Source organism: Oryzias melastigma, linkage group LG7 (genome assembly GCF_002922805.2).
Source record: "Oryzias melastigma strain HK-1 linkage group LG7, ASM292280v2, whole genome shotgun sequence".
In the NCBI taxonomy this organism is placed as follows: Eukaryota; Metazoa; Chordata; class Actinopteri; order Beloniformes; family Adrianichthyidae; genus Oryzias; species Oryzias melastigma.
Window position 1 is genome coordinate 12,429,907 of NC_050518.1, and position 26,274 is coordinate 12,456,180.

At 37.9% G+C, this 26,274-nt stretch overlaps 1 protein-coding gene across 2 annotated transcripts in view; it reads right to left on the reverse strand.

Moving 5' to 3' along the window:
• Positions 1-26,274, reverse strand: part of LOC112159111 (dedicator of cytokinesis protein 3) — a 51,719-nt gene that overhangs the window by 10,045 nt on the left and 15,400 nt on the right. For both annotated transcript variants that reach the window (XM_024292974.2, XM_024292973.2), the window contains exons 5-39: positions 25,613-25,709; positions 22,940-23,088; positions 21,588-21,672; positions 19,289-19,330; positions 17,611-17,765; positions 17,350-17,431; positions 17,213-17,273; positions 16,989-17,136; positions 15,949-16,037; positions 14,969-15,094; positions 12,997-13,121; positions 12,747-12,909; positions 12,552-12,658; positions 10,607-10,778; positions 10,437-10,534; positions 10,258-10,341; positions 10,060-10,160; positions 9,901-9,982; positions 9,362-9,532; positions 8,559-8,751; positions 7,049-7,176; positions 6,705-6,851; positions 6,521-6,619; positions 6,355-6,449; positions 6,167-6,242; positions 5,951-6,051; positions 5,809-5,867; positions 5,552-5,700; positions 5,369-5,454; positions 5,252-5,278; positions 4,119-4,214; positions 3,978-4,038; positions 3,785-3,878; positions 858-1,006; positions 154-240 (exon numbers count right to left, since the gene is read on the reverse strand). In XM_024292974.2, the coding sequence (XP_024148742.1) occupies positions 154-240; positions 858-1,006; positions 3,785-3,878; positions 3,978-4,038; positions 4,119-4,214; positions 5,252-5,278; positions 5,369-5,454; positions 5,552-5,700; positions 5,809-5,867; positions 5,951-6,051; positions 6,167-6,242; positions 6,355-6,449; positions 6,521-6,619; positions 6,705-6,851; positions 7,049-7,176; positions 8,559-8,751; positions 9,362-9,532; positions 9,901-9,982; positions 10,060-10,160; positions 10,258-10,341; positions 10,437-10,534; positions 10,607-10,778; positions 12,552-12,658; positions 12,747-12,909; positions 12,997-13,121; positions 14,969-15,094; positions 15,949-16,037; positions 16,989-17,136; positions 17,213-17,273; positions 17,350-17,431; positions 17,611-17,765; positions 19,289-19,330; positions 21,588-21,672; positions 22,940-23,088; positions 25,613-25,709 (3,784 nt within the window). The remainder of the gene's footprint in view (positions 1-153; positions 241-857; positions 1,007-3,784; positions 3,879-3,977; positions 4,039-4,118; positions 4,215-5,251; positions 5,279-5,368; positions 5,455-5,551; positions 5,701-5,808; positions 5,868-5,950; positions 6,052-6,166; positions 6,243-6,354; positions 6,450-6,520; positions 6,620-6,704; positions 6,852-7,048; positions 7,177-8,558; positions 8,752-9,361; positions 9,533-9,900; positions 9,983-10,059; positions 10,161-10,257; positions 10,342-10,436; positions 10,535-10,606; positions 10,779-12,551; positions 12,659-12,746; positions 12,910-12,996; positions 13,122-14,968; positions 15,095-15,948; positions 16,038-16,988; positions 17,137-17,212; positions 17,274-17,349; positions 17,432-17,610; positions 17,766-19,288; positions 19,331-21,587; positions 21,673-22,939; positions 23,089-25,612; positions 25,710-26,274) is intronic.

Below are 26,274 nucleotides of genomic sequence, written 5' to 3' on the forward strand. Positions count from 1 at the left end.
TTGTGCCACTGTTTTGTTCCCATGAAAAGAGAGGTTGCTTGATACTGTTTGCACTTCACACCTGAGCACTGCAGTTACGCAGGGAGCTGAAAATGTCACCTTCCAGCCGAGCAGAGGTGTGTTTTCCTGATAAGAGCAGCAGACTTTACTCACCCGTATCCAGCTAAGGCTCTGATAGTCGTACAGAGTCTCATACTGGAAAGCCAGTTCTCGGCAGAGAGAGATGCCGTACTCCCAGCACTGCAAAAACACACAAAGTTTCATTAATATTAGTAAGGGTTTGTAATCTTACTAAAGATTTGTATTTATTTAAGTTCAGTTTGTTATTTGTCTTTTGAAATTATTTGTTTGCATTTCAGTAATTTTAAGCAATCATTTGAACTTCTTTTTTAAATTCAACTGACTTTTTTTTTAAATATTAGTGTTTTTAATTTAATTAATAAAAATAACAATATAAAAATGATGATTTTGAAAGTTTGTTCAACATTCAAAGAGTAAATTTGTTGTTTCAATCATTCAAAGAACATTTTATAATGTTTTGGTGTCTTGTTATTGTGTGATGTAACCATAACTGTTTGTTATCACTAGATTTCTCCCACTAGTAAAGAAAAAGCAATAATCGGCCAACCTATTCAGTTTTTTTCTTCCTGCAGAAACTTTAGCTGTGATTGTCCAGCATGCTTCAGTACACTCTAATCATTATTGCATTTCTCATTTCAGTCAGAGCGAGGTTTTGTTTTGCAGCGTCACACAAAGCCCAGGACAAAAGGAGTAGGCAGTTACCATGAAAGTCAGGCTGAGAGGCGGTGAAAACACCAGTCAGAGCTGTCAGTGATTAAGCAGTAAACTTCACTTGCCTTGCCCTTGTTGAAGTAGTGGAGGATTTTACGGCTCAGGTTTTCTTTGCGTTGCCACTCACTCTGACAGGGATAGTGCAGGAAATCCCTCAGAGGCCGATCTTCCCACTGCAGCAGCTCCCAGTACAGCAGCAGGGTGAATGCTGCCTCTGTTGGTACGGAGAACAGAAAAGAATCGGGATTTTAATCTCGTGCTGAAAGAAAACACAAATAACTATTTCTGGACATGAAGATAAACAGGTAATATCCTCTTGTATTGATTCATCAAACCACTTCTGCTCCTACTGACTTTAGGATCAACTTAAAAGAAAAACTGTTTGGATAGAAATGTTCGTTCACCTCTAATATAAAGTAAATGTAAGATTTCAGGATTTCAATAGGTGAAAACAATTTAAAACAAAAATTAAAGGACGACATAATCATGTGTTATGTTATTTGATATAATACAAATGTTATTTTTCAATATGTATAACTGTAATCCTGCTATCTGAGTTTAAGTTTTTTTTGTTTCTTTTTTTTGGAGAAGTATTTATTTGCAGTAATTTATCCATATTATTCCTCCCATGATGCAGTGTGTTTCTTTAATTTTCTTTATTTTGTTTTTTAAAGTTTTGCAAAAAGCTCAAGTGACAGATTTCAATCAATAGTGAAGCAGGCTGAGAAATTAGCTAACACTTATTGATTTACTTTGGCTTTTTAGCCCTGAAAATGATCTTTTTATAGTTGACTTATAAAAAAAGTAAAAAAAAAACGTATTTCTTTTAACCCTTTAACCCCTATTGATGCAGATGTGCACCAAGTAATTTTTGTTCCAAAATAATAATATTTAGTATCTAAATGACAGCAAAAACTTGATTTTTATTCTTCATAGCTCAAATAAGTTCAGGCGTTAAATTACTAATATCATAACAAGCTGCTCAGAAAGGAAAAAATGTCAACAAAAACTGATGTTAGCTTAAATAAGTGAGAATATGAAAAGTCTCGTATCTGCTGCTGTTGGTCGTACCTACGTGGACAGGAGGGTTATGTGTGTAGAAAAAATGTGCCAGACGTGTTATCATCATCTGGCATAAAGTCCCAGTGGCATTAATGTTCTGCAAAACCTTCTTTGTCACCAATTTAGTGTGACAGAAAGTGTGGATAGAGCAAAGAGGACTTCACTGAAAATGGAAAACTGGGATTTTCTTTTTGTGTTTTGTTTGAACCGGAGTTCTTTCATCCTGATTCATGATCATCAGGTGAAACTGTAGATTTTTTTACATTTGGTTATCTAACAGGAGAAATGTGTTTTTATTACTGTAAAAACTGATAATCAACTGTTATTTTAAAAGAATAACTTGTTTGTTTGAGCTGACTGAACAACAGGTGACCATAGAGTAGCGATGGAATAAATTGTGGCTTCTAGTGGTTGTTTTTGGTGCGTGAGTCCATGTCTCTCTGTAAATTTAGCATCTGAGTAGACTGATGTCATTGTTCCTGACTGTATATTTGTTAAACAACAAAATAATAAAATCAAAATACATAACTGGGACAAATTTTGATTTAACACCACTGAGATCTTGTCAGTTTTGTCCCAACTTTGCAGCTTTACTTACAGCTATATCTCATCACTGGACTTTTTCTCCAATGAAACCAAGAATACACTCTCAGGCCCGTCATGAGGGTCAAAGCCCAGTCACTTTAACATTAACACAGATCGAGCAGTCGGCTGACAAGCAGCTTTCATGTGTCAAACAGTGGAGCTCACATGAGGAGTACAGAGTCACTACAAAATAAAGTTACAATCTGTGAGGTATAAAAAAAATGAATTCTTGTGTAAATCAGAGGTTGGAGTTGTTAAACTGTAGAGACTTCTACAATCGTCTTAAGAAAACTTGAGGCATTTATCTTAATACAAATTTGCTTTACAACAAAACCATGTTTGGATATCACATTCCGGTGTTTTTTGTACCATTTCTACTAAGATCCAAAATTCAGGAGATGTTGAAGACAAAAAACTTTTCATTAAACATATTCAATTTTAAGTAAATCAAGTCAAATGGAAAAGATTAAAAAACACAGTTAAAAAAGCAAATAAATCCATCCATCCATCCATTTTCTTGACCGCTTTGTCCCTTTCGGGGTCGCGGGGGTGCCGGAGCCTATCCCGGCTACTGAAGGGCAAAGGCGGGGTACACCCTGGACAGGTCGCCAGTCTGTCACAGGGCCTCAATCACACACCCATCCACTCTCACATTCACACCTAGGGGCAATTTAGAGTCACCAATCAACCTATGAAGCATGTTTTTGGACGGTGGGAGGAAGCCGGAGTCCCCGGTGAAAACCCACACATGCACGGGGAGAACATGCAAACTCCACACAGAAAGGTCCCAGCTGGGATTTGAACCGGGGCCTTCTCGCTGTGAGGCAAGAGCGCTAACCACTGCGCCACCGTGCAGCCCACAAATAAATTTAGCCTTTTTTATTCCTACCTATGAAAGAAAAAAAATCTTGTATTTTTGCTTTTAAATAGATGCTAAATTAAGGTACATTTGAATGTTTTTTGAATATTTGCATCAATATACAGTATGTCAGGAGGTTAAACAACATTTATATAATACATTTTCAATTTATACCCATGTTTTCATAATATATATACCGGTATATATATATATATATATATATATATATATATATATATAATACCAGTAGTTACGGCTAACTCTTATATATCTCTGTAATTTAACCAGATATTAACAAAAACACATTTAAAAAAACACCTCAGTTTGCAGATCTTATAAAAAACATCAATATGTATTATCCTCACTGTTTCAGAATCTGCATGAAGAGACAGACATCCTTTTTTCAATATGAATTCATAGCAAATACTCAACAGTGAAGATGGCTCTTACAAACAATTCTATTCAATGGAAATAAATTCTAATCACCTGTAAAATCCTCTGCTTGCAGATGCAGGTCACACAGTTTATGGATGTAACGGATGTACATGTCCTCCTTGTTCACTTCTGACTTGTAGAAGTTCTGATGTTCATCAAAAGAAACATATTTAAAAACCGTCATTTATTCGAGAAAGTAATGGAATAAACAAAAACACACTAAATATTGGCACGAGTGTCTCACCATCAGATTGACAGAACCTCCAATCTTTTTACTTTCCACTTCATCTCCTTTCATGCAGTCCCTGGACAGAAATAGATCCACGTGAATGACCTGCAGTCTATCTTCACAAATCAAAAACACTCAGGATGCAGGAATTTGCACCTGTAATCCAAAATGCGCTCCACAAGTCTTGTGACAGAAGTAACAAAAGAGATTCCAGTTTCTCTCCAGGTCTCCTGTTCTATCTTCTCCAACAAGCTGGGGAGAAAAAAACAGATAAAATGAGGAAGTAAATAAAACATATTTTATTGCATTCAAAAAATTTCAGATGTGAAAATTCAGATATTTTTAAAATTCCTAAATGTAGATGAGCAACAATAAATGATGTTTCTGTGAAATTAAAGAAAAAAAATAAAGAATGTGACATGCATATTCTGCTTTTATAAGAATAAAAAGGACGTATAGCAGGGAGTTGAGATACACTTGATCAATGTGACAGAAACTTTGACAATGTGTTTGTGTGTCAGAGTGAATATTTGGGTTTAAATTGGAAATAGAAAGTGATATTCTTTATTACATGAGCATACTGGAATGCACTGAAAACTAGTGTTTAAATTAACCAACTACAGTCTAGTACAGACGTAGGTTAACTGCAGCCATTCAAGCTATTTACTGTAATCAGGCCCATCAAACCTGAATAAATCATATTGATAATCCTTTTTTTTAATTATTTTTGCTGTTTTTCTGGTGTCTCCTCCACATATGGTGCACTATAAATACATTGATGTTTGTTTTTTAAGCAAAAAAATATTCTGAGTTTAAGATTAGTTGTTTTTCTGACGTTCGTGTGCTTTTTCTGATATATGAATATTTAAAGCGTGTTTTCGCCTCATTCCATGTTTCTCTTATGAGGTAGATTACCAAAACACATCAAATTTTAAGAATACTTTGTGGTCCAAGAATCAAAACGTTTGTCCACCCCGGCTCTAGCACAATGTCAGATTCCAATTTTGTTGAAAATCTAACCTCAGAGTGATTGCAAAGAGGAACTTTTCAAACATATTCAGCTGTGAATGTATGCAGAAAATAATATTTATTGCTGCTGAAAAAAAGAATCTACAAACTAATGGTTCATCTGTGGACATGTTTTTTTAAAAATATTTATAAATCTCTCTTCAATGATAGCCCTTTTTTTAATATTAAATAAATTGATGGTCGTTTAATTAGATTTTTTGAGCTAACTAACATTAACCAAGAGTCTGCTTCGGGTTTAGATGTAAAAAATAATTCCTCACCTCGGATAAGGACCAAATAGTTGTGTTCTGGGCACCAAAACAAAAGCAGAAGATCAGTTTAGAGTAAAACAGATCATTTTCTTCGTCGACAACACTATAGTCATGCTCGATGCTTACAGCAGGCTGAACAGCTCTCTGTGGTTATCGTCACCTTTCCCATCTGACACCATGCTGTCCAGCTTATCCATCAGCTCCGCCTCCACCTTTAAAAACACAAATTATTCATATAAAGGCAATCAAAGTGAAAAAATGCTGTTTATTAGCCCGATACGTAGCATTTATTTTATGTTTTCATCTCACCTGTTTAAAGTTGCCATTTTTCCGCTGTTCCCAATCCATCATATCATGAAAAATTGGGATCATAATATTACGAATTTCAAGCTGAGGCACAAGAGTCACTCCGAGAAAAGGACCCATCATTCCTGGGATGAAGTGGGGTTTGTTTTCACCTGAAACACACGAAATACCTCGTGAAAGCAGACCCCAGAATGAGAAATGCCTCCCTGTAATGTGGGCCAAGCTCGGTTTGAGTGAGTGTGCTTGTGCTCCAGCCGCACCTAATTTCTGCCACATGCTGCACAGCTCATACGCCATTATTACTCTCATGTCACTGTACCTGCGCAGAAAAGGGGAGATAAATTGTGTAAATAACACATTAAATGAAAATGTGCACGCATGAATTTTAAGGTGGTTTTGTACTTGTCGAGGGTTTTCTTTCTCTTCGCGGGGCCGAGAGCTTCCATCTGCAGACTGGGCTGGTTGATGTACAGAACAGCAAGGCTGAAGAAGGAGTTCCACACCTGACACAGAGAGAGGCATAGACTGATTATGGAAGGGTGCATGATAAAAGAGTCACTTTTAAACAAACGTTGTGACTTAAGGTGGAATGATTTCTGCAGCTGAACAAAGACCAACCTTGAAATCAAAATCTGCCTCGGAGAAGTTTTTGTGCAGCGCAGGAGAGAGGAACTGTGTTGTCACGACGATGATACTGCAGAAAAGCAAATATCACAATGTCAGCTAACAAAATGAGCCTGAAGCCAAAAACTGGCTGTTTTTACCTTAAGAGCCTCTAAAGCATTTCTAATCTAAAGAAGACTCACTGGCTGGTGAGAAGCCTCATGATGCTCCAGTCTCGGGGGAAGATAGTCAGCTTCATCAGATTGCGAAATACGCAGAAAATCTTTAACAGGAACTCCTGCCGAGAAATATGTGTTCAGTCGAGGTGTGCGACAAAAACAGAAGGTGCAGTCGTTGCAGGTTTCCCACCTTGAGCTCCTCCTTGCTGTGGAAGCTATTGAGCAGATGGTGGAAGTGGATTTCCGTCATTTGTCGCAGTAGAGAAAGAAGACAGGAAACATACTCCCCCTGCATAAAAGAGCGTGTCAGACAAACTAAAACAGAGGCCAAACAACTCCAAACAGAAGGTGACTTTTGCGGTCGAAAGCCTAACCGTTATCTCAGCAGTGCACTGGGGACAGCGCTGTCCTCTGGACGTCTCCACTGAATGAGATTTGCTCATGATGGACAGCAGAGTCTGCAAAAGTACATCCAGCAAACTCTCCACCATCATCTCCACCTCCTCCTGAACAGAAGACTCCTAAACGGAGAGAACAGATTGAAGGGAGAGTGAGAATGTTTCACACTTTGTACTGAGAAGCTGTACATGCTTTGGTAAGAGCCATCTGTTGAAAGATTAAAGCATCCTTTAGAAATTTCTCAGTGATATTGAAATGATTTATATTTATATATATTTTCAAAGAATGTAAAATCTGTTTGTTAGAGAGAGTACAGTACCATGGAACTTGTTTTAATTATGGAGAAGATGCTGCTCAGGATTCCAGAGCATATGAGCAGCTCCCTCTGCTGGCGAAGATGCAAATGGATGTGATGCAAAACTACTGGCAGCAAAATACTGCGGGACTCTGAGGAAGCAGACAAAACGAGAATGACACTAAAGCCTGAGCATGTGACTGAAAATCTAACATTAATACTTCAGAAGTATTTTCATAAGCAGAAACTACAATTAACAACTTTGTGCTTTGTTACAATTATTTTGTGCATCAAATTCTTTAAAGTCCAACTCCGACTATTATTTTAAAACTGTTTTCAGAGGTCTTTTAATAATGAGAATGTAGTTTTTATCCACAATCAAAAATTCATTGTTTTTTTTTTAGACGTGCAGAGCAGCTGTAGCTCATTAGAAATTCACCTCACTGTAGTGGACGGAACTGTTAGTGATTTCCCATCAGCCCTTTGTTTACACTCTCCCGCAAGCTTATAGCACCTCACAACCCCAAGCTAACATTAGCGTAGCAAAAAAAAAAAAAAATCAAAAAGCAAGTAATATCAGATCTTTGAGGCAGACGGCAGTTAAGACGAGGAAAATGAAGATTGTCTGCAATTGAATCGTAGCTGATCAGAGACATTTTGGTCCAGCCATGGCAGTCACAAACCCGAGCTTCTATACTGCCAATTCTCATCTGCTCCTGATCCAAGTTGATTTAAACAAACAAACAAAAAAATACTCAGAAACTCAGTTTTAATCTAAAATTATTTTACATATGTCTTCCATCATTAAAAAAATGCTACATGAACATGTTAACAAAAACCAGTTTTCATTGAAATGGGTCTTTAATGATGGAAAGCCTGTTTATTAATTTAAATTTCTATTCACATGAAACAAGCAACATGTATTGGTGGGCTGTTACTGGTAAATGTTCTTATGATAATCTGGTTTCTACATGTGTTATTAATCAGGCATCTGATTGGCCGCATTTATCCTCTACAGATTTAAAGTTTCTATCCATCTTTGTTCATGGAATTAAGAGGATTCTCATCATTGGAGGAAAACTCAAAACATAGGAGATGAAGGTCTTCAACCACTGGCGATCCCATATCTCCACAGTTGTTTCCTTCATGATAACACACACAGAGAGAAACTATCTCCAGAATTTAGGAATAAAAAGAATCGGGATGACCTCCCAGCAGCCCTGACCTTAACCTCCCCGAACACTTGGATCAGTTTGGGCGTGCTGCTCCAGCCATAGTAGCCAAAACAACCATGTTGGCTGGCTTGCAGAGTGTGACCAGGCTGGTGAGCAGCATGTGAGTGACTGTGTGTGTTTCTTTCTCTCACTAATTTGTTAAAAGATTTTTTATTCCTTTTTGAATTGATTTCCCCCCAAAAAATTTATGCCAGAATGTTTCCAAACAGAAGGAAATAATATTGCAAAAATAAATGTCATTTTTTTGTTGTTCTTTTCCATTTCATTGTTTTATACTTTAAATTTGAGTATCATCTTACCGGGGAAGAAGAAGAGGCGGCTCTCAACGGTACGAGCAATGGATTGCAGCTTGACAACATCCATAGACTGACCAATGTCCACCGTGCTGGGCATGCTCCCAAGAGTGCCTCTGACATATTCAGCTACCTCCTGAACAGTGAACATCTGCAGCAGCTCGTCAAATATGTCAGGGAAGCTGTTCAACAGAGCTGCCTGTTGAGAAAAGACACATTTACATGGAAACTATTAAGAACTTACTACTATTTATGAAAAAAAAGAAAAATAGTACTACTCAAACATGTTTTACACTCAAATAAAATTAGTTTATTTCAAACAATCAAAACAGAAGAAAGCAAATAAATGTAGTAAATGATGTTCTATCATTACTCTCAATCATTAACAATTTGCCCTTATAAAAACGGTGACAAATCAAATCCTTTAAATACTAAGTTTTGTTAAATAATTATAAGGGATACAACCACAAATTTATTTTATAAAAGACGTTTTTTTTGGTCATATCCTTTCTTGCGTTTACATACTTTGTAGTCGAACCATAAATACCTAAATCTACATTCAAATACTTTGTTCTGCTAAAAGAAGGTGATGGTTGCAGACCACCTGCTGCATTGCAGAGCTACCACAGGGGGGCGCTGTGACTTACAGATGAGAGCGAGAGCTCAGAGGCATGACCACTCAGCCCCTGATCACACACCTACACTGTCCAAGTTCAAGCCAAGGACAGGGCAGCGGTGAATGTGGAGCATCGATACACAAGGAATAGATCAAAAATATAACAAAATATAAATGTGACTTTGTTTCCGACCTGTGTGAACACCAGATTCTCGGAGCTGCGGCTGTCCAGACTTAGAACGAAGCGGATGGACTGGAAGAGCTCCTGGATGCTCACTCTGAACTGCTCCTCCTCCCTCCCACAGGTCGCTCTTGAATACAGGATACGGGACTGGACGATGAACTTGAACAGATACTCGAGCGCCTGGGGTTGTGTGTTGGACGGGGAGACATAAAGGCAGGTCATACTTTCAGATCCTTGGCAGAAAACCAAGACTGAAGGTGGCCTACAGTTCACTTCAAAGAAATCAACCTGGCAACGCCGCCGCATGGCTCCCAATTATCTCTTCACAAATCAAATTTAAAGATCACATGAAAATGCTGCACCTAATCTCTGCAGGGCTTTCAGTATCAGCCTTTAAATAGCTGTTCTTTCAGCAGGGAGTTGACTTCTTTAGGGGGTGTCACATTACTCTTATCAGATTCCTTTCTGTTTGGGCCTTTTCTCAAGCTAACAAATCCCTGCAAAAGGAGCCAGAGCAGCGCTACAAGGACGCGAGCGCAGAGCTTTACCCTCATGGCTTCCTGAATGTGATCCTGTCTAACCACTTCCGCTGAGCGGTCCATGTACCACTTCAGACATCGGATCAGCTCCCTGCAAGAACATTTGATGGAAGATTAGGACCATTTTATGAAAGCTTGATTGGTTTTAAGACAAATAAATGTTTTTACTTGTATGCCAAAGCACCAGCAAAGTGGTTCTGGATGTAGGCGTCCATGACAGGTCTGAAGTGGTAGAAGCGGCTATCCCTGAGTAGGTTAATGATGTACACCTGAGCACACAAATACAAACACTTACACCGATTCTGACTGCTTAAAACACACAACATGTGACCTTTTAATAATATGTCAGAGCGGCTTTGTTCCTACCAGAGACTGGAAAACCAATGGGCCATATTTATCAGTGTTGTCATCTAAAAGACAGAAGAGCGTATCTAGGACATCTCTCAAGAACTGCAAAGAAAAAAAAAGAACAAATATCAAGACAACATGAAAAGATTGACAATGTACTAAAATAGACTCCAGGTAAATAGAAAATGCATGGGGACCTTGACAATCTCCTCTCCACTAATCTGACGGAGTCGACCGAGGATGTCCAGTATTCTGTCCGGATGGGCCTTCCAGTTCAGCAAAGCCAAAAGGTCCACTGAAGGAAAAAAGTGAACATTGAATAATGGCGGGACATGCTATAACAGGTGTAATTAGTGTATATGGTTACCATTTTGTGTGAGTTTGGTGGAGCAGAGTATTGTGGAGACCCAGAAGGTTTCTTTGGGACTCCTCTGGAAGGGCAGATTGGCAGGCAGGGCGGGGCAGCTGTTGAAATCCTCCTTACAGCAGGGCAGGCTCAGGTACAGGCCCTGGTTACTAAAGGTGGTGTTTTCATCACACTAGTGAAAGAAACAGTCAGAGTGGATTAACAAATGATTGGTTCTAGAAGTCCATTTAAGCTCAAATTAGAGTTTTCTGTATAGAAAAGTATTTATTTATTTATTTTTTTTCCAGTGAATAAAACTTTCAGGTAAAAGAAACTTCAGGTACAGAACAATAAGATAATAAGATATTGTTGGATCTCAGAATGTAACTGTGAGAATGTTGAGGGGGTCAGAAAAGTATTGCATTATCTAATACTATAATGAAAATACATATAATATATTAAATATATATGAATATCAAATTTATAGGAAATATTAATTTTAATAATTGCTTTGAATAATTGCTAAATCCCAGATAGATATATTTGTACTTATACAAACAGTACTTTATATATCTTACTGAATCCATTGAATGTAATGTTTGCCAAATAGAGTTTAATTAATTTCTTGAAAAGCAATGGTAAAAAGCAAACTTTTTAATGCCACCCCATAATGATTTCCTTAACTTTTTTTTACATAGTAGCCAAAAACAGTTATTAATACATTTTGAGTCCAAGATTTTTTTACCAAAAAGCAAAAATGTTGTCCTTGTTATCATTGAACCACATTAATACGCTATTGCAGAAATCATTTTTGTAGCAAGTGAAAAAAATAACACGTTCTGATTATTATTGTTACTTTATTATTATTTATACTGGCACATTATAGTAGTCAGACAATGGTTGAATACTTTGATATGCTGAAAAATGAATCCTTGACAGAGTGTCTAGGTCATGTGGCAGCAAAAGTAAGCCACATCATCACCACTCCACCACCATGCTTCAGGTAGTTTTGTTCTAGCACAGAGGTCGGCAACCTTTAACAGTAAAAGAGCTATTTGGGTTCATTATCTATGGATCAAAACCTAGAAGGAGCTGCATGGACTTACTTTAGCCTTTAAGAAATTTAGATTTGCATTCATGACCTTCTTTTTGTTTTTTTTATAAAATTATTTTTCCAGAATTGGGAATTCTGTGAATTATTTTTGGTACCAGCTAAAGAAAAAATATAAAAAGAAACTAGTATGTCTCAAAATGGGATTTTTTTTTGTTTTTTTTTTTACATTCTTACCTTCACGTTTAGTAGATACCGAATTAGCGAAAAGGCTATCTTGTTGATTAATAACTAGCTAAATTCCAAATTAGCATAAAATTCCTCATTAAATTAAATCAGCCAAAAATGTTTGCATGTTGCAAAAATAAAAGCTAATCTCCAAATTAGCATAAAAAACTCAGAGGCCAAATTAGCCACAAAAAAAAGCTTCCGTTGCTCAATTACTAGCTGAACTACAAAATAGCCTAAAATTCCTCAGAAGCTTAATTAGTCAAAAATGTTATCATGTTGTCAAAATAGAAGCTAAATTATCCCCCCCAAAAAAACTTCAGTAGTTAACAAATTAGCTAAAAACACCAGCATTTTGCAAAAAATATTAGCTAAACTCCAAATTTGCATAAAATTCCTCAGAAAACTAAATTAGTCAGAAACCTGAGCCTGTTGCTAAAATAGAAGCTAAAGTTTAATTTTTTTTGCAATGTATATTATTTTATTTTTAATTCAGCGAGAGAGCTACTGTGGAGAGATAATAGAGCCACATGTGGCTCTGGAGCTGCAGGTTTCAGACCCCTATTCTAGCAGTTTTGTGGCTTGTTGAGTTGCAACATAACATATTTGCTTTATTGCTTTTTGAATAAAACCTAAATGAGAACCAAAAAAAGTCCTTCTCTTTTGTCACATCACCATGTTTCGTACCTTGTACACATAAAGCTCGTGGATCTCATCTGAGAGCGTGGTCCCGTCTTCTCTCATCAGAGGGGTGAAAGCAAAGCCAAATAACTTTTTCTCCCCTTTATCTTTAGCTGAAAGAAAGAACACCACATCACCATGCATCACATGCAGTTCTGCAATGAAATAATTGCATTTGTAGATTTTACTGTATCGACTCACTAGAGCAGTGTCTGAACTCAAAGCGCAGATGGGAGCCTCTGAAACGGTCTATAGGAATGGGTAGCTTGACCATCTCACTCCAGCGCGGGCTGTTGTTGTGGTACAGGACAAATGAGCGATACTCTGAGGTGTTTAGCTCCCCGCTGCCCAAACTGATGCAGTCCTGCAAAGTCCACAACAAAATCCAGTTATACTCTGCGTTTCATTCCTCCTGATATGACAGAACTGGTGATGATAGAATGTGTCATACTTTGAGTGTGTCCCCATCAGCGTAGAGCACATAAAGCGTGACTTCAATGTTCTTCTGGACACTCTTCCCTCCCCTCTCAAACTCCCCCCGCTCCAGGGTTAGGTACAGGTCGTTGCGGATGTCACCTTTGATAATTGAGAAAGGGAGGTACGTTACTCAAGAGAAAACATCCGTGATTATACCAACTTATCTCGGCCCCCACCATTATTTTGTAAAAGACGAGAAACATTAAATTGGATTTGTGGCTCCGAAGGGAGCAGCAGGAAAAATAACACCCAGCCTTTAAACTCTAATGACAAAAATGTGATTAAGTGAAAGAAAGTGAAGAAAGTGCTGTTTCAATTAGAGCGAAAAATGATCTCAGATAAAAAAATAAATAAATAAAAAAAAATCTATGATGCCAATACACATTAACAGTAAGCGGTCAATACAAGTTAAGCTTCATTGATCACATTAGGGGCTCCATTATTTTCAAATCCAAATGTCCCTGTTGTTTTTGATTCATACAGGCACCGGGCCGGCTCAGCACATTTAGAGAGGTCAGTGTTTAACGGAATAAATCTAAGTGGCAACACAAGATATTACAGTTATTTATAAAAGCAGATTACAGTTATTTATATCTTAAATGATTTCCTTTGGGACAAATGACTCACGGTAAAACTGAACAGTATTTCGGGTAAATGGGGGAGAGCAGAGTGAGGAGTTGAGGATTATACATTCTCAGTAGAAATGAAAGGCTATAATGTCAGCATATTAAAATAATCAGGTTTGAAGACATGTTTTCCTCCCATTGGAGTAATAATGGAGTAATAGGAATGTTAAAAACACACTCCAGTTAAAATGGTGTTCTTAACATGTTCTTGTAGCGTTTTCCTCATGCTGGAGGACATATTTCAAGTAAATTAAGCTAAAAATCGAATTTCTGAGAATTTCTTCATTCAAATAATTGAGAATCATGACCAGATGGAAAAGTGTCATTGGAAAAAGCTTGTAGTTGTGACGGATAAGCTACAGCAGGTAGGCAACAATCTCCCTGCTCTGCTCCATTCCAATGCATCCACTTATAGACGATCCATGTATGTCGTCCAAGCTGGCATCTGGCTTAAAACTGTACGTCTGGATAGCTCCAACATTGCTCACCATTTTTGTTTCACCAGTAATTTTCAGGTTGGGTTGTGAGGGGCTGTAAGCTAGCAAGAGAAAACAGATGGATGATGGGAAGTAGGGGCAGGCTACTCCATGGCAATGATCCAACAACTCAGATGAATTTGTAAAGAACCAATGCCGCTCTGCAAGAACTATATCCTAGAAAATGACAGATTTTTTTTTTGTTTTACAGTTTTTCTTGATTGTTGAGACACTTTCTTGAAAGCTGCTCTCCTTTTCTCTAAAATGTGAACTCAAATCCCACTTTTGAGTGACATCTGTGCTTTATTTATGTTTGACTTTTGTTACCCGTGCACAACATTATGCAGCACTGATACATCACAATGAAAATGCGTTGGCAAATTGTGTCTAAACATGTGAGAGGAGCTTATGGATTTGTCAAAGGAGTGATCGAGTCAATCAGTGGGTTCAGACAACAGAGTTTAGTGTTTTAGCAACTGAGAAAAACTGTACATTTTGACTTAAAGCAGCAAAATCATAATCAAAACACCACAATATCGATTAAAAGATGATCGGAGTATTTTTTAGTATTATAACTATTTATTGTTGTTTAGAACTTTATTTCATGCACATCACCACACAATGTACATAATGCTTCTGTCCTGTCATCATATAGAACATCAGTTTGGAGGTTTTTTTATTCTATTTTATTTTATGCTACCACCCCCCTTTTCTTTTCCTTATCTGGTTCCTCTTCTTCGTCATCTGTGACCTTCACCTTCTTTAATTCCTCCAAGCCATCTGGCCTCTGGTCTCCACCCCCCTCTCTGTACCCATCACCACATACTGCTCCCTGGCTTCTTACCTGGCAGTATGACATCTGGGAAACCCAGTTTGCGTGTGAGCGCCAGGGCCCTGTTGAAGACGGCCTGGTTCTCCCGTCTGATCTGCTCCAGCTCACCTCGCAGCAGCTGCAGGGAAATGATGAGGCCTAGGGGGCAGAGGCAGGCAGCAGGGCGGTGTGGGAGCACGTAAATTTGAAGGGTGTTGTCCGGTCAGGAGGAACATGAAGAAAACGAAAGAAAATGACACAGAAGATCAGAGACGGCAAAATGGAAGGATGGAGGGGTATTTAAAGGACATTAGTCAGAATGTGGGTGGAGAGAAGACAGACAGGAGGGTGGATGAAGATTCGTGATCGGAGCCAGAACAGAGGGACACAGATAAATTGGTGTTGCATGGATTTACACAACGAAACGACGGAGAGGAGTAAGACAAAAACAAATCTCGAGACATTTTCTTTCAAGGACTGAGCCAAATTCAAACCACTAGCTTTTGATGTTTATAAGATATGCAGTGAATTAGCTCTTAATTAATATTTTATGATGGGGCAGCTGGCAATTTGGATGACAAAAATGACAAATGGCATCTTTTAATAATAGTTTTTTGCCATCACCATTTTTATTCTTATGATCTCCAAAAATATTGTTAAAAAAATGTTCATGTGGAATCATTCAGAAGAGATCCTACAGATCTCTCACAGAAGCGGCCTCCTGCTGCCTGTTGGAAAGAAAGCATGCTAAAGGCAGTTGGTTAAAATATGTTAAAATATGCTGCTTTAAATTGGAATATTACAACATCTTTCCCCTTATGGAAGATTTTCTTTTTTTGATTTCTACATTTTTTCCTGGAGTTAATCTTTAACTTAAGGGGTTACATGGAAAAATGAACCCTCTAAGTAAACATATAAGGGCGTCATTTGCACAATTATACTTAATATTAAGCATAGCCACTAATGTCTGTTTAAGATTCTAGAAAGAAGTAGATTTGTACAAACATATTTACCATAGTTGGTGCTTGGGGCTGAGTACTTGGTGTTGGACTTGCGGATGATGTTTTCGTGAATCTGGTACCACTCGTTCTCGTTATTACATCTAGAGAGAAAGAGGATTGGATCGGGTTGTTAGCAACGTAACATCCAGATGGAGGGTTTGGGACAGAGCACGCAGGAACTGCATGAGCAGCATGTGTCCCAGAGCTGATTTCCTCCTGAAGAAAAGGTAGCAGAATGGGGGAGTTGCTATCAAGCAGCACATTAGCCTAAACGCACAGCATACTAAGCAAACCTGACAGCCAGCTCTCTACCAGGCTTTTTCATTACTGCGGGCCAAAAGGCCCTTGGGAAAGGCATGAGGAAACGCGCAGACTGGAGCGTTATAGGAACCGACAGTTTGGAGGCAGATTACCACTGAATCACTGCATGCTTTTTAAGAGGAAGAGCTCTTTGTTTTAGCGTAGCAATCCAATTAAAATGAAAGCTTAGGATTTGGGACATCTTTATCTCATACTGAAATATCACGCTGTCATGTAAGCACTAGACAATATCTTAAGGATGATTTTAACTGGCTTCTGCGGCAAAAGCCTCGTAATGACCTGTGACCCGGAATGGACGCTAAGAGGGTGAGTGCGGCTCTGCTGTTGACTGATCAGGAAATATGCTGAGCTTGCTGTGATTTTGCTTTGTCCTCTAACTTTGCTCAATTATCTCTGCGTCATCTCTCTCAATCTCCTTGCCTCTCCGCATCCCTCCGCCACTGGGTTGGCCGTGGTTCAGGAGTGGCGGTCTGTGGAGGAGCCTAACAGAGGTAGCCAGATTCACAACATGCCAAGTGACCTATCTCAGACCTGGGGTGTGCAGCTATTGATTTTCCAGAGGACACTTCATTATCATTCTGGTCAAAACTCGCCAAGCGTCAACAGAGAAGGACTGGTTTGTCATCTTCACAACATTCACACATTCCTGCATTGCAGCATTGACTCTTTGAGCATCATGCCTCAAAAAAGAGAGGCCTGTGACTCCAGACCAGCTCCACTGCTATACTCACGTATAAATTTTGAGCACAAAGTCTTTCTCCTCTTTGAGGTCCGTGATGGTGTGGAAAACATCACTCATGGCGAGCACAGCGCAGCCATACGGCCGTCTATACTGCACATGAGGCAAGCCTTTCTTTGAGTCATTTAGCAGCATGCGACCTGAAAACAAAACAATAGATAGCTTGTTGGGATGAACATAAAAGAGTTAAGAAAATGCAAACTCTACTATATTTACCGGTTCTAACAACATGTGCAACGATGTAGAGATCTCTCTTCAAGTCTTTACTGCTTAAGTCCTGAGGAAAAAAAAGGAAAAATCAGACAGGAAGGGAAACGTAAAATGTGTTCATGATAAGATTTCAAATATCTCACTGTGAAGAGGGCACAGAGGCGATCGGCCTTCTCCGGATTCTTTGGTCCTCCATTTTTGTTCAGTCTCACCATGAACTTCTCACTGCAAAAAAGCCAGCTCACAGTTTCAGAGTGTCTGTCAACCACAACAGTCAATCTGCTGATCTGAGACTGTGCATGTGTGCATGTGTGTCTGTCTTCCAGTACGAATGTGCAACATTGCACTGTGACGCCTCTGGAGGTTTTTTTTTTTTATAAATACAGGCGTATTTTTCGGCATACCTGATTTGTTTGGCCTCGCGAGTGTCATACAGAAAAAAGAAAACATCCGCGTCTTCGCTGATGCTGTTGTAAGTAAAGCTCTTCAGATTGATGAAGAGATGGTGCGACACAGGAACGCGGCAACCATCGCCGTGGCGCTGCTTCGTGCTGTCACCCTAGGATTAAAGAAGGAAGAGACAGTGAATCTGGATTCTGTTCCTTTACTGACTTTTTAGGTCATTTTTGGGGCGTTAGGCAAAAGGAACATAAATATGTACAATGTGTGTACATGTACTAGCGCTGGGAATAGTATAAAAAATCTAACTAATTAATCGCAAACCTGGAAAAACATGATTTTTTTTTTTTTTTGTTACAGTATTTGCGGACCACTTATTATCTGTTAAAAAATGTAATCATATTAATAACACTTTTATATTGTGATTAATCACGATTAATCACAATGTCTTACTTGGTACATTTTATTTGACAACATGCAGCTTTTTAGCAAAAACAGACCAGAAAAAAAATGTGTCCTTTATTTTTTAATTGTGAATTTTTACATTCACTAAGTGTTGACTCAGAAGTATAATTTATATGAGCAAAACACATCAACAGTAAGATAAGCAGAACTCTAAAGATTTTTATACGTGCAGTATTAGTCCAAGAAAACAAAGATGCTGACAAACAGCCATAAGAAATAAACCTGCAGACCGGAAAAAAAAAAAAAAAACTTCAGTCACATAGCCCCAATGTTCTAAATCACAGCCCAGGCTACTAAAAAAATTAAAAAAGTTCTTTCATCTTCTAGACAAAAACCGCTGTAACTGATGCTCTATTGAACCTATCGTGACAATGCTGCAGAGTTCAGCCCATTGATGCGTACTTGTGTTACCGTGACAACAGGCCCTACCACGTATGAAATAATGATGTGAAAAAAGCGATCTAATCCGAAAAAATAAAGAGAAGAAAGTACTAAAAATCGATTGAATATTTATTTAATTTGTAAGTGACCATGTTATAAGCAGGATAATGCCTCATGAAGAGAACATTATCAGAAATTAATGCATGCCGTGGAAGCCTGAACCGTCTAAAGTGAATCCAAATGAATCTTAACATGTTTTTTTAATTAATTAAGCACGTTAACTTGTTAACATTGACAGCTAATATTTATATACACGCCTGTATTTATATACAGTTTATGTCCCAGAAAGAAAAAACTATTTGAGCATCTAGGCTTTATGGATTAGCGCACTTTCATATGTTTTAATGTTTTTTTACCCAAAAAAAATATAATGCTCCATTTTTTTTACTCATTTTTATTTTCTCTGCGTGACGCTTTTAGGCACATGTGGGGAAATTTATAAAAAAGCTGGTAAAGTTTTGCCACTTGGATGTGAGAGAATCCCACTGCTTCCGATACTGATTAAAAATGTCATACAACATTGAATCGTGAGCCAGTTTGAATGGAATTTACTGGACAGAAAAATCACAGAAGCATTTGTGCGAGCATTGTGACATATGTCATCCCAGTGGGAATCAGCCCTTTCACCCTGGCAGAGTTTGTCTGAGATCTCCGCAGAGCATGGAAGCCCTTACGGATCCTGCAGATTGGAGACCAGCTTGACCAAGAACGTTTTGGGAACTAACGAAAACTAAAGATGGAATTGAGGATCTTACAGTAAAAGGTAAATGGCTGTACCTGGTTTGTGCTTTGCTGACCACAGTGTCTGCTGGATACGTGCTAAAAGAAAAGGGAACATTAGAAAGAAAATGTGTCATATCATTCTGTGTAGTCATTACACGTCCCACACAATGAATGTATTTACATTCTAACAGCTTCAGAAACACAGTTCTTGAGTTGTGCCTTAGTCAATGCTTCAAAACAAAGAACATTTCCCACACATATGCTATGGAGTGGCTAGAATAATGTTCCCGCATCCCTGAGAGAAGCCCACATGAGGCAAAACGTGAGCAAGAGCGAGAGAGGAGGACAAAGCCAGCATTGCCCACACACACACACACTCAAGAACAGATTTCACTCTCTGCTTAGCCGTCTAAAAGAACTCATCTTCCATACCTGAAGAGGCGCCAAGGCCTTGTGCCCTGCCAGAGACAAGCTTGCTTTCATCGACAGAGTCGGGAAGCTTTTTGGCAAGGAAGAGTTTTGCTGTTGTTTCTGAACACAGCGTTTCGTGCACAAATAATCTGCGTGTAAAGCTGAGAAACATGGCAACGGGATAATGGGATGCTGCAGGGCACTTTGAGAATGCGCTCACCAACACACAACACAGGGAGCGGCAGCGACTGACCAGCGAGGATCTCCCTCCCAGATGACAGTTTCCAAAAGAATTACTCTAAATTTCATAACATTTGTACTGTAACGGCACATCTCTAAAACTGGGTTTGCTTCTGTTTTTCTCTCTCTTTTTGCACATAGGTTTTAAAGCCCCACTTCCCCACAGCCATTGTACATCCGAGTCATTATTTTTTCATGAAAACGTGTCTCTTGTCTGGTTATGGGTTTACAGCCAGCAAGACAAAAATACGTCATTTAGGGGCAAAAAACGTAGTAAAACATTTATTTTTATGTACTTTCCCATAGGGCTGTCAGTTTTGATTATGTCTGCATAGCTACCTAACAATCTACAAGAGCCACATGCATGCAAGAATAAAGAACACACTCAAAAGGGCGGTGAGATAAGCATTAAGAACATGTCAAAGCTTCTGTAAGTCACCTTCTAATGGTAAAGTCACACATCCTTACATCTAACCATCAGGCCCAGATCATCAATAGAGAACTCAAGGGGAACTGGGAATCAGTTTTGAAGTGTCTTTCCCTCAGATTTAACTTGTATGTCTGGATTTAGGGGATGGAGAGTGTATAAAGTAGCATAAATTGCATTAGCTGCTATGATGGCTGATGGGGGATTCCATGTTGTGCAAAGGCAAGTGATTGGGCACTACCTGGATGATACTGTCACCTTCTTTGGATTCTTCTGGATCAGGACTCAGTTGGCCTGCAGTTCCGATAGCTGACAGATTTCTCTGTGTATGCAGCTTTGATTTTTGTCTGATCCTTTGCTTCTTGGTTTATGTGGTGTTTATTCTATAGTGAAGGATCTAAAGGATCACTGTTGCTGCTATGTATATCAGCTCATTGGTTTCAGTGATGGTTGCAGCAGAGATTGTATGTTTTTACATAGATGCTAGTGACTGTACCATCTAATGTCCATGTTGGTCGCAATCTTCAGTCTAAGGATGGAGGCTCTTGTATTAATCTGTTCTGGCTGAGTATTTGGCTTTGGTACCCAATTTTGGAGTTCTGGCTCCTCTTTGCCTTAGCATTTCTGCTGTATCCCTTCATTTTTTTATTTGGGAGAGCTGCTGTTTTATGCTGATCTTGGAACATTGAGCCACCATTTGTTGGGCTGGCGCTTTGGGTGGATGGTTTTGCAGTTCCTCCTTTCTTTTCTTCTAGCAATCCTTTTCTCACCAGCATGTCCTGGTCACCCTGCTCAGACTTTGGTAGTCCAGACACAATGTCCGTCAGTATGACCATTTCCTTTTGTGCTTTGCTCATATCAGGGCTGGGCAGGGTGAGGCATGATGGGTTTTGAACCAAGGTCTCCCATGTGAAAGGGCTAGAGCTTACCACTTTGCTGTTCAATATTCTGTAATATATTACAAAAGAATAACAGCAGCTCAGAGACCCACAATTCAATAATGTGGCTCTGCCAACAACACATCCTATATGTAAACCAAGCAGGGCAGTGACAAAAAAAACACCCTACAATAGACAGGCACATCCACAGGTACAAAAGTATGTAGTGTACAAGTCAGTGAGTCATAGCTTCAAATATAGTTGATTCATGCTGCAGGGAAGTAGCTAACTGCACATTATCAACTAGGGAATACTTCATTAATTTACTGCATTTAACAACTCGCTGGATGAGTAAGAACACCATTAGTTTGCCAGACAACAATACAAAGCCACATACCAATTTGTACAGCTCTGATACACTGATCTGATCTGGATCCACCATTTCAAATTCTTTCCTGGGAACCAGGTCCAGTCCAAGGTGCCTGGTGAGAGAACAGAACAGAGACGGTTAACTGGAGATAGTTATTTGTTGATTGTTGAACCCCAAATTAAGACTTTTTATACTTTATACCCACTTTCATAAATTATTTAGTAATTACATAAAAGCAATTACTATGTTAAAACTATAGACATTACTGTGCTCAAATTTAAAAAACTATTCCTGGTTTATTCTTAATATTAAAGACCTAACAAACTATTAATCTGTACAAAAAACAACACACTAAAGCAGTTTACTCCATTTATTATAATATTATTACATGATTATGGGTTGTGATTCAACCCTCTCGCCATGGTTATTTTCTTTTCTTTGGTATTGATTGTTCTATTGTTTGATATCTACTTTGTATTTTTTATGTTGTTTTGGTCAATTTACACACATTTCTATGCTGCTGCTACTACTATTAAATATATTTTGGCTAATTTGTTGTATATTTTAAAGTATATTATTAATCAGATATGAAAAAATATATACAATTATGCAAACAAAACAATAAAACAATATAACTTTTATATTTTCTACATAGAAATTGTGTTCTGTGTTTTTATTTTTGGATAAAAGGTTAATTTTAAAAAGGCATGTTAAAGAAAAAATGTCATGGATGGGATTTAAAAATTGAACTATTTTTAAGACCAAATTAATAAGTCCAATTAACTAAATATAAATTTGATTTTCTGCTTCTTTGAATCCTTTTTTGAATCTCAGAGAAGTGATGAAGACATGAACTTTTGCAATTGGGAACATTAGAATTTAAAAGACTCGTATTCACCCAGCATGAGCTTTTATCATTAGAAACCTAATAACGTTGGTGTCATTTTCACTCATCCAGGTCGTGATAATCCCTTCACACCCCAACCCCCTGGAGCAGGTGGATCAGAGTCACAAGTGACTTCATGACTCACAAGTGTGAAAGATTCAACAGCTTCTACAGTCTCAAACTCCCAAGAGTCCATTGACTAAAAGTGAAATAACTCAGAGCGAACAAATAATTCCCTTGATTATGGAAACCAACTCATAGTGTACTAACTAATGCCTCAGGTTTATCCTTTAGTATCATAAAAAGTCAAATTACTGTTGACTCCAAGTCTTGCAGTTGTGTATTTTTACATTAACTGTCAATTCATGTCTTTCAATCACAAAAAACACCATAAAAATCACAAAAGAAATGTTTTTAATCTGAATGAAGTTGAATTAGATGCCATCTTGTTGCTGCTCTGCTACTGTGTTAACAAACACACTGGATGACTTACTCATTGCCCCAGTCAAGTCGTACGGTGATGTGCCTCTTGATCTCGCGAGTCTGCTCCTGAGAGAGGTGACCCTGAATCAGCTGCCGACGCAGGTCGATGAGCTCATTCATCACATGACGCAGCTTATGGAAAAGGTCCACCTTGTGTTTCTGTTGAAGTTGTCAAAACAGAACATTAACACACTAAAACTTCAAATATAAACCCAATATTACATTTAAACTCTCACTATTCTCCACAGTCAAAACAAAATGTTTCTATTGATAACCAACATAATAGTATAAGTAAAAATCAGCAAAGTGATCTATTTAGTCATTTCCTGTTGAAAAATAAATCCTCCTTAAAAACAGGTTAAAATGTAGAATACAAGATGTTTTTTTTTTGTTTGTTTTAAGTGACATTAAAACTTGTCTTGGTAAGATTTCTTAAAATACTTTGTTTGACAAATTGAATGTTGAAATTACAAACACACATATTTAGATATATTGTTCTGGTAATTTGAAAATATTTTTTTTAAATAGGCATGTTTTGCTATAGAAAATATTTGTCTTTAAAGTAGGTCTATTTGGATGTTTTTTCCTCCAATTATTCCAATTTTAAGCACTCCAAGAGTCCGCCTTATTTCTTAACTTTAATTATCTTAAAAGGGAAGGCTTAAATAACATGTTTTTTTCTTTTTTATTAGTTTGTCTTAAAATTTGTACGGGTAAAAAAAACATTCCAGTTTCCTAAAAAGTCCTATGAGTGTTTACCCCTCACTATAAACAACCCCAAAGCGGTATTTTGATCCATTCACGCATTCTTGAGTATTCCTCTAAAGACCTGTTCTCCACCCATACGGAGCAAAAGGCGGTGCCTCAGAGATTGAGTCATTTTACTTCCAGGTAGGAAGAAAAACTCACACAAAATTCATATTATATAAATAATAATATATAATATCAATAAAAACAATGATATTATATAAAAGATGTGTTCTTTAGTGTGCCAAAGGTAATATATGATCATATATATGGATATAGTTTACTCTGAAAGGCTTCTTAAAAGGCGCTTTAAGACAAATTAAATGTTAAAAAAAGTAATAAACGGTCTTATTAAGGTATATTGTTATAGTAATTGGAAATATGTTTAAAATAGGTGTTCACTTGAAAAAAAGGTTTAAAATCTTTAAAGTAGGTCTATTTATATGCTTTTTTTCATCCAATTTTAAGCGCTACAAAAGTACACCTAATTTTAGACTATAATTATCTTAAAGGGAAGATCTGAACTACATAACTTTAGATTAATTTGTCTTGAAAATTGTATGAATTAAAAAAAAGAAAGTGTTTCAGTTTCTTTAAATAAAGCAAATCTATTTCCTGAAACAAATCTCTTCATTGTAAATAAATTCTGCCTAAAAATATTATGTATAGGACAAAAAACTTTATTTGTTAGAAATGTTGTTAAAAATTTTCCTTTTTTCTCCTTGTATTTGTTTTTGCCTTTAATCTATTGTGTCCTAAGACTTTTAATTTAAGCACCTTGTGTTCGACAGTTGATGAAAGGTGCTATATAAATTAAGTGATGGAATGACTGATAAAATAATATGTTGTAACAAGATATTCAGTTTATACTCTTAAAACAAATCATTAAATCTGAGACTGTGTTTTTACAGACAATAGGAAACACCTTTTATAATAGGAGGTCCTTTGGCAAATCCTAATTAGGCTTAAGCACACACATGCTAAAGTGCTCTTCAGCAACCATGCAGACTCAATGAGGACAAACTGCATGTTTCCAAAGCTGCTGAAAACAAAGATTTTAGTCCCGCTTGACGAGCCTGTTTGGACCGGAGCTAATTACATACATTATAGCAAACAAACAGCTACGCTTATGTCACAGTTCCCCGAAGTAATGCTAAAAATTGAATTCCCAACATTATGGAGGCATAAATCAACGTCAAGCCAATCCCACATCCCGTTATTGTGGATGTAACTGTAGTAAGATTGCCCCTATCGCGCAGAGGATGTGCACCAAAACCAGCACTGTTAAATCAAGGCTGCACATTAGTCAAGCTTCAGAGGAAGTTACATCATCACATCAATGCCACAGGCTGCTTAGTTGCTCAGAGCATGAGCAGTCCTCCGTGAGAGGTTATGTAAAAACGCACTGCCAGCTCTGCAACTTAGCCATTCAGCTCCACTTTCTAAAACTCTAAACCCCACTAACCACTTCTGCCTGCCCCCTCCACACTCAGCGGGATTAAGGAAGTTTTTTTTTTTTTTTTTTCTAATCACTTTTTTCCCAGTCAAAGCAAAGCTGACTGAAGATGGTGGATCTTAAGATGATGCTAAAACTACAAGATTAAGGTCAAGATCAATCAATGCCTGAATGACAAAGCATGAAATTGTATACGACAGGTCTCTGGGCCATTAACGGAGTTCAGCCTTTGGTTCTGTTCCTGTGACGATGGGGTATCAAAATACAGAGTGACACTCAGAATAACGGGCTGCTGGGAAATAATTAAAGGAGCTGTCACTGAATGTTTGGAGCATATTTTAGGTACACCAACAAACCAACGTGGTTGGTCCAACTCTGAAAACTCTGAAAGCTGGAAGTATAGCAATAATGGAGGTATTTTTTGGAGAAGTAAAGCAGGTCCACCTTTTCAGTTTTTAAAAGAGAGATACAGCCACTGACCACATAAAGCTGCTTCCACAGGATGCCCCACTCCTGCAGCGTGGAGGTGGTCTCTGTGATAATAGGGTCCTCCAGAGGCACCACTGTCTCACACAACCTGGAAGGGAAACACAAGCACGCATTCAAGGTAAGTCTAGAAAAGCACAGATTGTCATTTAGCCTGAAACCTAAATCTGGTCCAAATTCCTGCTGCTCTCCTTCACAGGTGAACAGAGAAGACTGAGCTATCTTGCTAGACTAACTTCAAAATTACATTTAATTAAAAAAAAAAATCACAAGGGAATAAAAAAATTGTATTTTAAAAAATGAGGCTTATATTTAGCAAAACGGTGTTTCAATTATAACCTCACTTCTGGCCTGAATGGAGAAAGGATTTTGGGAAACAAATAAATTAATTTGCTCTTTTGCAATGCATTAATGCATTGTACATTTTGTTGGATTTTGGTAGTTGATATTTTTATGGCTATCTTAAAATTCCATACATGGTGGATGCATATAAAACAAAAAATAAAATAGGCTTTCCTTCTATCTGCTTCTTTTGCTGAAATAACAGAATCCAGTGAAGTCGTAACACCAAAGGGAGCAAAAACATGAGTAAACGATGACCATGCCCGCTCGTAGACATTTTTTTACTTCTATGATTTTCCCCAACCTCACCATCA